This window comes from Galeopterus variegatus, unplaced genomic scaffold, assembly GCF_000696425.1.
Source record: "Galeopterus variegatus unplaced genomic scaffold, G_variegatus-3.0.2 Scaffold790, whole genome shotgun sequence".
Classification (NCBI taxonomy): domain Eukaryota; kingdom Metazoa; phylum Chordata; class Mammalia; order Dermoptera; family Cynocephalidae; genus Galeopterus; species Galeopterus variegatus.
In genome coordinates, this window is record NW_007726901.1 from 168,293 (window position 1) to 181,627 (window position 13,335).

General features: G+C 36.1%; 1 protein-coding gene across 2 annotated transcripts in view; it reads left to right on the forward strand.

Moving 5' to 3' along the window:
- Positions 1–12,252, forward strand: part of MTHFD2L (methylenetetrahydrofolate dehydrogenase (NADP+ dependent) 2-like) — a 114,160-nt gene extending 101,908 nt beyond the window's left edge. The window contains exon 7 of one of the 2 annotated variants that reach the window (XM_008572468.1): positions 10,889–12,252. In XM_008572468.1, the coding sequence (XP_008570690.1) occupies positions 10,889–11,001 (113 nt within the window). In that variant the 3' untranslated portion in view covers positions 11,002–12,252. The remainder of the gene's footprint in view (positions 1–10,888) is intronic. The other variant, XM_008572469.1, reaches the window with a different exon arrangement.
- Positions 12,253–13,335: the final 1,083 nt, after the last annotated feature.

Here is a 13,335-nt window from a genome sequence, read left to right on the forward strand (position 1 = left end):
TATCGTAATTATCCAAGTAAGAAATGATGGGGCGTGGACCAGGGTGGTAATGGGTGAAGGTGTTAAAAGGTAGTTAGATGATAGATATAATTTAAAAGGAGAGTTGGAATGATTGGTTAAATGATTAATATGACAGAAAGAGGAGAATCAAGTGTGACTAAGGGTTTGGAATAAGCAAGAGTGGCGACGCCAATTCTAGAATCCTCTTGAGATGAATGTTAAGGATTAATGAATTTCAGCCAAATATGTGTATTTAGAGTCAAGAGTGGATAGAGGAGAGGAAAGGGCTCCTTTCAGAAGAGGGAATAGCAAATAAAGTCAAGGATGAAAAATTGCGGAAGGCCTTATGTACTCACTAGTAGGCCCAACATAGTCTGTTGAAGGAGCTAAGTAGAATGCTGTAAGCAATTATGAATGTGCCCCACATAGCTGGAGCCTTACCTTGCATTTTTCAAAAAAAATCTCTACTGGACAGGAAATCTCTCCAATAAAGGGACCCTATAATTTGGGACTTCATCTGTTCAGAATTATTCCTCAAAAATTCAACCCAGTAGTCGAACACAAGGACAGAAGATGGTCTGAATTATATAGATGCCTGGTATCATTCTTCTAGGAGACTACTAGAGATGGGACAAAAATCCCTGGAGTGCTTTTAAAGCAGCTTTCCATCTATGTTTTCTCTTCTTTTAGTGCTCTAAATTTGAAACCTTAGAGTTTAAAAGCTTTCACTCCCTGGGTTTTTTTGTTTGTTTTGTTTTTAATATTATGTCCAATCTTCATAAAAGACTGTGCTTTGGAGTCAGGCTGACTTGGGTTTGAATCCTAGCTCTGTTGCTTAAAACAACTGATCTTAGGTAAATCACCTTACCTTTCTGAGACTCGATTTTATCATCTGAAAAGCTGACATAATAATACCTATCTTATAAAGCTGTTGTGAAGATTAAGTGATATAATCACCTTACCTAGGCTAATTAATGTATGTGAATTGCTGAGCATAATGCCTGGCAGAAAACAGTGTATGTGTGTATGCACATTATTTACTTTTTCTCTGCATTCCCACTACACTACTAATCCAGAGTATATAACTTCACACTTCATTTAACCCCTGTGCTTCTCATTACTTTCTGACCTCAACTCTCTTCTGGTCCAGTCTATTCTTCACCCAACCATCATATGAATCAACGTTAGAGCACTTGCACTTACCCTCATCTTCTCCAGATTTGTGTAGCAGGTTTTATCTGCCTTACTCATTTTCCTCTTAGTCATGTAGCACCTTGCATTTTTACCAAGTTGTTCCCAACTAAACTGTGTACCTCTGTAAGGTAAGCTTCTTTTCTTACATTTCTTTTGTATCTCTGTTCCACACCAGGTCTCAGCCTTCTTAATCATACCGCTGGTGATTTGTATGAGCATCCTTTTACTTCTGTAGTGCCATTCTTACATGACAGAAGTAATTCCCTAAAGTTGCCTTAATGGGAAAAAAAGCTCCCACTCAAGGTAGCAGCAAACACATTATGACTGTACAATAACCATCACAATATCCATTAACGGTACATCCATTGATTGATTCATTGATTTACTCAGCACATATTTAGTGGGTGCTGCTTCATGCTAGGCACTGTTTGAGGTACTGGGTGTATAACCATGCATACAATAGGCAAAGTCCCAGGAAGTTATATTTTCCAGACTATGTCAAAGTATGATTCTTTTGCAAGTGGTTTTTGCACTTCATACTCCCAAGTGTATTTTCAACAACATGGAAAAGTAAGAGCACATTACCAGTTTCTAAGGATAACAGGAACTATATGTTTTGAACTATATAGCTTTTACAGAATTATTAATCTGCAATATTGCAAGGAACCAAATTCATGTGATTCTCCACAAACTCAGTTTTCAATGTTAATCATTTAATTGAATGATATGATTTATCAGTCTAACTCAAAATATCAGCTTTTTGTGGCAGATGATTATAAAGTAGCAAAAAAGTCCAGGCATAAGGGAAGACCTAATACTTTAATTCAGAGGTGATCTATTTTAATCATTTTGAAAAAGTAGATGGAAATTGCAAAAGCCTCCCTGGAAGAGACTCTTCTGCTAACACTATGGCTATAGTACTCGCAGAGGTCATTTCATAAAACAGGTAACCACTGATGGTCACTATGAGAATCCCTGTCATCAGTGAGTCACCTTCTTCCACTGTTGCTTACATGGACAAAATGTTTATTATGAAGTCTAGGTCCTTGAAATCAGTCAACCTTTGGAGACATTCTATTTAGTAAAATGTATTTGACATTGAATGATCTGCCTTTATAGAGAAGAGTTAAAGTTAAAGCACAAAAAATATGTCCACACGAACAAGATGTAGTTTCTTCTCAGCACTGCATATTAAAATACAAATATCTATGGAAGAAAAATGTTATCTCGTCCTGTCTTGGGTTGATTACAGTAGACTTCTGAGATCAAGGCCCCACCAAGAGATTTATAGTATACTCCAAACATCCCATCTAGTTTACAGATTTGCCACTCTGATAGGAATGTGTGGTAGTTTGAAGAAAAAGGATTAGGGAGGGAAGAAAAAGGATCAGGGAGGATGATAGTAGATGATGATTTCGGTTTTTTAAACTCATCATGAAAGAAAGATACTTTTATTCATTTTCCCAGCTCTCAATAGAGTTCCCGGAAATATTGTAGCAGTATTCCTGCTCCTCCCTACCAAAATGGAAACTGGCATTGACCGCCGTAGACAGAAAGAAGGTTCCACTGACAAATCATAGATAGAGTTCACAGTAAGCAATTTTAAATATTCACCAGGTGATTGATTTGCTTTTTGGCTCTACTGAATCTCCTAAGTGGTATGAATGGTATTTCTAGATATTCACATCTATGATGCAGGTAGCCAGATATATAGAAATTTGATTTAATATAAAAGCAAAAGCAAAAACAAAAACTTAGCCACCCTACAGATACAAATTCCAAAGTAAATAGGTGAGGGAAGTTCTTGTAGGTACAGCTCACCAACCTAATGAAGCCAATACAATTTGTATAGAAATGTAGGTCTGAGTTTAATATTCTTCCACTCCATAGGGCAGTAATCCTCTCTGTTCCATCACTGTCCACGGGATGCCATGATAATAAACACCTTAATATACATATATAGAAAACTTATGGAAACCTCAAGAATCAAGCAACCAGTTAAATGCAAGAGGAAGCATAGTAAATTGCCTCTGGGGCACCTGATTCTTTGTTGCCTTGCAAGAGTTCAGTAGTGAGCCATTCACTTGTTAAGGAGCCCTTTGTTCTCTCTGGTTCATCATGCTCTTAGGTGTCATTTTTATATCAACAATATGAGAAAGTGGAGTGTTTTCTGTATTACTGCCTGAGTCATACTATTTCTCCAGTCCTATGCCATTCAGGTTTTTCTGGTTGTTATTCCTGTACTTCATTTTCCTGAAGCTTGTCTCCCCTTCATTATAGTGTATATATTTGAAAGGCCATGCCTAAGTGGCTTGCATTTAGAAGCATGGGAAAATTTTCCAAGCATTTAATTTAGACAATTATGTGTGTATACGAGGAGGCTGAAACTCACATGAGAGAAGCAGGAAATTTTTGTTCTATTGCCTTGCCACAGATAAGGAATCATCCCTCTTCTTTTGGGGGGAGGGAATTGGTTATAAAAATTAGTTTTAGCATTGTCAGAACTCTGATATGGGACATAGAGTACTTCTTTAAAAGTGACAAAGAATTGAACAAAGTAGAAAGAGAACTATAACAATATCACAGGAACTTGAGAGACATTAGTTCCTCTTCCTCCATCCAAAAATACATTTATAGACCACAAATATATTTTTTTACTTTGCCAGAATATACAATTTCTGAAACATACTATCAAAATTAATTCTGTTTAGATACATCTGGAAATTCCATTATTTGAGACCTTTGCAGTAGTACATAGTGTACTGAAATAGAAATTCACTGTCTGCCAAGGAATCAGAGAGTATTCCAAACAAAGTATCTTAGATGATAATTTGGATTACTAAGGGCTGGCCCTGGGAACCTGGGTATGTAAAGTTTCCAGAGGAAGTAATGACACAGAACACACATGCTGGAGACACCCTGTCATGAAGCATGGGTTGAAAGTGCCAAAAGATTAATGATTACGTACTTTTTCTTTTATTCTTAAGTTGTTAAAAGGCATTTTAATGTCCCTTAAGTTGCTATTAGTATCATTCATGAGTAACCTACACACCCTGTGACCACATGTCATCTTGGGATTGTTTTGAGACACACACATAGACTGGACACCTAGTTTCTTCCATTATCCCTATCATCACCTCCAATTTTAAATGAGACAACCTCTACTCCATACCTATTATTCTTATCCCAAACTTGAAAAGTGATTGTCTTCAAGTAAGAATAAAGAAAATGATGTCAAGCCAAGCTTGTCTTAGTTCTTCCCTTTAGAAATCTGAAGCCAAAAACAGAAAAAACAAAGTAGCCATCATATAGCAGAGAAAAGGGAACACAGCAGATTAGATATGCATACCAGGCTGAAAGAGGATGTCTTACGTAATCATTTAATGAAATGCAAGAGCCTGAAACTTTATGAAAATGCAAGATAAATTTATTTTTTAATTTTCATCTAAAAATTATTTAGAGTATACATTTTTTCTCTCAAATATTTCTTCTTACAAAATTAGCTATTTCTAAATATATAAATAACCAAGTTCATTCACAAAAGACTTTCAGCTTATTCACCTTGAACACAGTAAGTGCAACTACCATCACCCAACCTGTTGATGGACCCCTCTCCTCAACGCTGTACAGCCCATGACCACCTCTCCAGGCTCGTCTCTTCCTTCTCACTGTTTTCCATCATGTGCTTCAGCTATAATGAACTTCTTTCAGCTCCTTCACCACATCAGATCCATTGCCAGGGCCAAACCACCTCTTCTTTTACTCCTTCCTATGTGCATTGCTTTCTCTCTCCTTCTCTTTCCCCCTCAGGCGTCCATTGGATCTTGAAGCTTTTCTGTAACTTTACAAATCTTTCTCTGACCTCCATATCTGATTTCTGTTCACTCTTTGAAGTGCTTCCACAAAAACCAGAATTTATTTCCATCTTAGGGCATCTCACTTTATCTTGTTATTTTTGTGTTTATCTCCATTTCTGTGACCCCAGATAATAAATTCACTTCATTGGAGAACTGTGCAAACACAAAACAGGCATTTTCTTCATTTGATTTTATCCTGCCTCAAAATACATTTTTTTTTTCAAATGTTAAAAATACTTTAACCATTGCTGTTAGGTTAGTATCCAAAATTTTTGACATTATCTACTAAACTGTGTGTAAACTGAACACTTCCTACCTCTTCCATGTCGTCTCCTATATCTGCTACCCTTTACTCCTACACCTCAGCCATACTGGTCTTCTTGCAGTGTTTCCAGAAATATAAGCTGCGTTCCACCTGAGGGAAGCTTCTTGCTGTCACTGTCCACCCTATCAAGAGCACTATCTATTCTCCACCTCTCTATTTCACCTGGAAAAGTTTGGCGTAGATATGCTACATATTTACACAGTGCTCAGGCTCTGTGGAGGATCTAATCTTAGTTAGATCCTTCTAACATTCACAGTGCAGTAAACATTTTATCTGTAGCACATATCATAGCCATAGCTCAATTATTATTTAGATAATTATATTTTTAATATGTCTCCCCAACTAGACTATAAGCTCCAAGGAGCAGTAATATGTCTGTCTTGCTGAAGAAACACCTGTTGTGAATGTATCTGGGCCAGTGTGTAGCACGTGTAGGAACAGCAAATAATTGAGTATAGGGTTAGGAAATGATGCAGGATAAAGGTGTTGAGCCAGATGAAAAAAGATCTTGATTGCCATGCAAAGAATTTATATTTTATCTTAGAGATGATGAAAATCCATCAAATGTGTATAAGCTGAAATGTTTATATCTGCGTTTTCAAGAATAAATCTGGCAGCAGATTGTATGGCTGATATTGTGGACTAGACTACATTGGTAGATTATAAGAAATGGCCACACATTTCTTCTGTCCCTCTATGCACATCCCTTTGTGATGTGACTTTGCCACTCTTCTTATCCCAAACCTTTGAATTTGAGCTTGACTCTGTGACTTGCTTTGGCCAGTGGGACATTAGCAAATACAGAGGTGTGAAAAGCATTTGCACATTGGGGTTTCCCTGGGACTTGACTGGCAACCTGAGGCCACCACATAAAGTAGCTTCACTGGAGAAGTGAATCGCAACCAGTCTTTAAGCTTCCTCCACCCTATTTACATGTATAACACTCCTCCCTTAGCACTGGAAGCATCTCTCACTTCACACAGTGATTCCTGTGGTGCATACTAGAATCTTGGGATGGGAAGAGGCATATGTAGTTTGACCTCATTTCACAGAAAATTCCAAGGTATCCTGTGACTGCACATTGAAAATGACTCTACTAAGTTTCATCGATCAATGAATGGTTAACTCAGCCCGAGAAGTGACATTTATGTTAGATCTGAGAAGTAAGGATAAATGTTTATCAGACAGAGAAGTGACGGAAGGGCATATTAGACAAAGAGAATAATATGTACAAAGGCAAATTCTACACCCAAAATAATCCTTTTTTTTCTATACAGACTCTTAACATTCTAAATCATGCTGATAAAGCCATAGCACTTTCAATGAAACTATGGAATTTACTTTGCAGGGCCTAAAGTTTGCAGAGAGGTCATTCAAATAAATTGTCATTATAATTATTGCCTTTCCTCAAAATATTCTTATTTTCAGGAACTTGCTTTAAACATCACCAAGTCATTTCCATCTAAGTCTCATTCCCCGGAGCAAGTTCCATGCACACAGTAGGATTTGATTATTGTTTTATTTGTCTCAATTGTCAAACAGTTTCAGTTAACTCTATAATCATGTTGACTTTATAAAATCGAATCTAACCCTGGTTATGCCGTATATGTTGAATAGCTTCTCATGGAGGTGCTGATATCAATCCAGATCTAGTACGTGATTCTTATGCACACAGAATTTTTGGTATTTTCCTTAAACACACAAGCCTGCTCTCTCACAGCTACACCCACAGTAAATAAGTCTCTGAAGGAAATTACTGCCCTATAATGCTTCTGTATTTCTTTTAAATGGAGCATATAGAACACCTTTTCCCCCCACACAATAGAATTAATCTTTAAAAGCATCACCTTCTACAAGCAGGTGCAAACCCTTGTCTGCCCTGAGGGAAAGACCAGCCAATGAGAGGTTTTTCTGGTGATGTAGTGCTTGTTAACTTCAACCCTCAGCACGGTGTCGTCAGCACCACGCTCAGCCAGTGAGCGCACCGGCCATCCCTATTAGGATCCGAACCCGTGGCCTCGGCGCTACCAGCGCCGCACTCTCCCAAGTGAGCCACGGTGCCGGCCCAACTCACTCTCTTTCAGATATGATTGGGGAAGACGCTTTTCAGAGCATAAAACATGAATTGAATTTAACTCTTTCTCACATTATTAATTTTAGCCCATAAGCCACCTCTGTTATCTCATAAACACATTGCTTAGGATAGCCCTGAAATAGTTACGCAAAATTATTAGTTTTTTTCTGAGCATTGGCATCTGTACCTACTGGCATTTGCCAGTAATTTCCCACGTTTCTTGAGAAATCCCATACTTCCATATTCTGATCCTTATGTAAATAGACAAAGAATACATTAACACTAGCCAGGAGCAGATGAGTTTACATTTCTTTCTCAGACCTAGATTCTCGTGATAATCAAATCAAAAGGAATAGGACCTAATATATATATATATTTTTTTTTAATCAAATTCATCCCTCTCTACTTCTCTTAACCATTTACAAACTTTATCTTCATGTCTGTCCATTTTATTTCAAAGATAAAAAAATATGTGAAACAAGTATTTGAATAACCAGGTGTGTGCACAGTGATATCATAATCTTCTGCCTAGTGAGTTTACAGGGCCTCACTGATGCTATTAAATGCTTATTGATGTTAAGAGAAGCCCTAGCCCAGGCCAGATGAAGACCCATTACCCATCACATAATCTAAGTCTATGGAAAGTGATAGGCAGAACAGGATTTATGTGTGTTAGTTTCTACCAGTAAAGTGCAAAAACGCAGGCACTGAGCTAAAAGTTTCAGGCAGGTCTAATTTCACACACAGCTCATTTCCATTTCCTCTTCCTTAGCACAAACCTCACTTTTTGAGCAAAAAAATGGAATAGTAAACATGTTGTGAAAAACACAATTTGGAAGAGGAGGGTCATGTACCCGAGCGAACCAGTGGTTTATCTGATAACCAGGAATAAAGCGACTCAGACTGCTAAACTGGATGTGTAATTTGAAGTGCAAGATGACGAGCTATGACTACACGCAATAAAAAACGAAGGAAAATTAATATATTAGAATATTTTATTCTTTGTTTTATTTTTCAAACTATCCTCCTAACACTTTAAGAAAACTGAGTTATTTTCTGGTACTTGAGCCATTCTTAGGACTTTTCTCCTTGTTCAGGACATGATAATACAGTTCCATTGGGATGGGATGGAATTATGGAATTATAGAATGTTTCAGACCTAGGTGTGGATAATGTCTATGCCATATGAAAGAGTGGTAAGTCATTGTAACTTCAGTGAGCCACAATTTCCTCATCTATTAAAATGAAATAATTAAATATTAATTATTAAAATAATGTATATAAAATTCTCAGCAAGTAATAGGTTCTCAATTGGTAGTAGTTATGATTATTACTATTTTTCTATATACAAGTAATATCCAAGCCACTTTATCTTTCAAAGTTGAAAACAAACCATATAAAAACAATTATATACTCACAATAGATTCCCTGAAATAACCAATTGTATTCCACATTTTATTTTAAAATAAACCATTTTGTTTTCCACTGAAGAGATAGTTTGTACTTGATTATTAATTTACTATATTATTCACTAGGATTTTATTTTTATGTATTAATATTTCAAAGTTACTGCTTTACAAATATATGATTTTATATACTATCAGTATAAATAGTAGTGGTAATACATTTCTTCTAAAGCTTTGCTGAAGTTTTTAAGGCATTGCTTCTCCAATGCTTGAGAAAAGGTCCCAGAAGGAATTGCTTGTGCCGAGTCAGCTTATTAAAAAGTGAAAAATGCAGTTTATCACCCTCAAGAAAAATTAGTTGCTTGAGTTTTTCAGTAAATTAGCTTCAACTTAATTGAGATTGTTTATATCCAGTCAAAAGCACTGAAACATTTCTGCAAATTGATTTTAGATTTTATATAAGGGCTATTTAGTTCACTTTATCAAAATTTGACTGAATGTCTAACATGGAGAAGTTCTAAGACTGAACACCACCACCACCACCACAACTTGCCTTCTGCCTTCCAGGTGCCAGTGACTAGTTAAGGGAACAGACAGTACTATGTATTAAGTTCCATAATGGAGGTAGGTATAAAATTACTAGAAACATAGATGGTGGAACTTTCAATTCAATATTAGAGGGGTGAGTTTTTGGGAAAAATTATAGACAGATAACATTTTACTGGCTTTTAAAGAATAATAAGGGGTTTCTTATTTAGATAAGGTGGAAGAATATTCCAGGTGGAAGGAAGAGCTAGCACAAAGGAAGAAAGAACCCAATATTCATAGGTATTTGTGGAATGGCTGCTGACTCAGTCCAGTGTTTCTGCAGCATAGAGGGCACTGGATGGAAGTATGGCAATAAAAAGGATGTGTTCCATGTATGGAGACGTTTTTTGGAAAACTGAAATACTACCTCCTAAATCACAGTATTCTTATCTTTTCTTTATAACATACAATCAGCAGATTTGTGATACAGACTAGCTTGATTTTTTGTGTGTGATGCATTTAAGCTTATTTGGATTCAAATAAAAAAAATTATTATTTTGCCTTTCCTATGAAAGGCAAAAAAAATTATTCCAGTCTACTATTCTACTTCAAATGAGGTAAAGGTAAATTTTACAAATGATTGTTCAAGAGCGCAATATAAATTGTGCAAGAATAATATGTAAGAGCTAGAAAACATCTGTTGGTTCTGATTCATGTGGAAGTATATACTCATATAAGCAAACTTATAAAAGGCAATACATCTAAATAACATGGTAATGTCAGAATTATGTATTAAAGAAGAATTGTCTATGCTAACATTGTACTAACAGTTACCTGGAAAAACTTCATTGCTCTTATTCACATGGTAAAGCATTAAACCATCAAGTCGGTGAATGCATGGAGCCATTCACCTCTAATAATGTGGGTGTGAAAACATTCTTAAATAAAAGTTGCTGAAAGTTCTCTGTCATTCTCTTGGAGTGTATTCACTGAATAAGAAGTCTGCATACCTTTGAACAGGACTGTGTATATGCTCCAAAAACACTTAATGATTTTTATTAGACTTGCAATGGAATGTATTATCCAGACATACCTGGTGATATTGTTATAACAGGAATAATTCAATTTAATGAATGGTATGTGCTGAACTGTCTATATCTTTTCTCCCCTTTGTGACCAATACCATGTATTTTAGAGCTAGTTAATTGGAATTACATTGAGTCAGTCATGGGTTATAGCTTTTCATCATGTAAAAATAACTGAGCTATGTGGAGATTGAACCTACAATCTTGGTCTCCTTCCATCCACCTTAGATATCACACATAGAAGTGTTTGTTTAAATATGTGTTTGTGTGTTTATTATAGCCTGCTTCATTCTAAAAATGATTTGAGGTTGTTAGAGTTATATGTATAATGTAGAATAATCCACTCTATTTGACATGTTTAAAGATATAAAATTCTTAGATAAGTTTAAAAATAAAGAATCTTTTGTTTCTTCCATCAGCTGTTAAGAAGAAAGCTAGCTTTATCACTCCAGTTCCAGGAGGCGTGGGACCCATGACAGTGGCAATGCTTCTGAAGAACACCCTTTTGGCAGCTAAAAAAATCATTTACTAGATCATGTGAAAGAATAAAACAAACTGAAGTCATGCTATTTATTTATTTGACAAAGGGCAAAAACCTTTAGATTTTACTACAAATCTATTTATTCTACATTGTATTTATTTTTTCACAGACAGAATCATGTGGATCAATGATTCACACAACTTTACACATTTCCTGCTAATGAGTTTTGAGTTTCAAAAAAACAAAAACAGTTTCAATCAAAACAGTTTCAAGCAAAATTTTGGTAATAATTCTTTACTTTGTGTATATTTGTTCATAATGCTAAAACAATAAAGGACTCACAATAAATATATTTTTGACACAATTAAATATCACACACAGTGTTTTCAACAAATGTTTTGTCAGCCAAATGCGCACCCATGTAAAATGTAATTTAGGTTTCATAGTAAGTGTGCTCAATGTTTAATATATTTTGTGTTCTATGTCACATGAAGAAAAAGAGCTTACTCACTAAAAGAGAGATGGAATATTGAAAATAAAATCTTGATCTCAGATATTTGCCAAATGTATCCTACATGACCATTCTAAAGAGAAATGATATTTTATTACAGGAAAGAAAAATATTCAAAGAAGGCAAAAAATGCAACGCTCCTTGGAAAAGTGATGATTATATCATATTGTGAATGACTCCTTGACATGGTAAAAATATATAAGGAATGTGTTCAATTTACATGTTATTTCTTTTTTCTTCTAAAAAAAATTTGGATAGTACCTTCACTGAGCAATAATAAAAAAAATCCAAAAAATAAATATACAAAATAAAACTAGGATTGTATTTTCCCACAAATATCAGACAAATATAGGATGAGCAAAGTCATGATGAAAGAAAAGCAACTGTTAACATTTGTTCACAAATTTAGAAATCTAATAGGAAAACATGATACTTTCAATATGCCAAAACTAAACCTTAGTATACAACTAAAAATCCACTGCTTTGTTGCCCACAGTTCTTTCCTCTTCTGTTAATGGCATATGGTTCTCAATGTAGATGCAATGTTTCTAACACAATTTAAATTAGGAAATACATGTGAATGTCAGTTGAAGGCTCTTTTTAGACTGCTGGAGCCACATAAGTGACATTGTGTTTTATGCTCAAATCCCAGGGTGTTTATGTATGTACCAGTAATGATTCTTACCCAATGCATGTCTTTATCAGTGTGTACTCTTGATCATTTGTGTGAAAATAGACTAGATGTTTATAATAACATTTCAACTGGATAATAAAAGCAATTTAAAGAAGAATAGCTGTATTCATTTTCCTTAAGATAGCTATAAATTTCTTTATTCATATACTTGTTACCCATTATTTTTACTGCATGCTGGAGAAATTTACAAGTTTCTCAAACATGAAATAAAAGGTTCTATAGCATATTTCACAATGGGTCCAGACCGATATTTGTCTGATAACCCTGATAGATGTTTAAATTTAAAGCTCCCAAGCAAACATTATAGAAAGGGCCTCTTTAATTTTTAAGGGTGCCTAACTCCCAAAACAAACAAAATGACCAAAAATACATGTGAAGACTAATTTTGAGCTCCTCCCAACCCCATTGGTGCAAGAGGAGTTATTTTGGAATAATATTCAGAAGTCAGCCTTCCCAGAGGCTAACTAAATCACTGTAAAAGAAAAATTATTCTGACACTTCTTTAAAACAGTAAAGAAGACTTTATTCAAGACCATTGCGATGGAGTCCAGACTGTTGCAATAGAGGAGAGAATGTGAACATAACTCTGAATACAGCAAAGAGAGCTGGGGATTTATAGCTAGTGAACAGAGTGAAGGGGTCAATGGATGGAAAAGTACTAAGAACTTGATGAGATGTCAAGGATAGAGGGGATTCTTGCTAAACTTGCTTATCAGGATTCTTGGTAACAGCAGGCCAAAGACAGATATCAAGGGTAGGGGATGAGGAACTTGATCAGATATCAAGGGGGAGCCTCTCCATTAGCAGACAGCAGGATTCTTTGCTAAAACTGGGCTCATGAGATAAGGCCTGATTAAGAAGAGGACTTAGAGGATCCTGACTATAGTTTGGTCAAGGAGGGAGTCTTTGTTGACACGTAAAATAGATAAAATTGGTTCATTGGTACTGTGACTTTATTTATGGATATTTGGGGTCCATAAAAGATAGACATATGGGGCCGGCCCGGTGGCGCACTGGATAGTGCGCCGCTTGGGAAGCGCGGCGGCGCTCCCGTCCGAGGGTTCGGATCCCACGTACAGACCGGTTCCCGGAGCAATGCCGAGGGTTGCGATCCTGTTGCCAGTCCCCGGTCTGGTACGGGGGCAGCACTGAGGGTTGTGATCCGTTGCCGGACACGGAA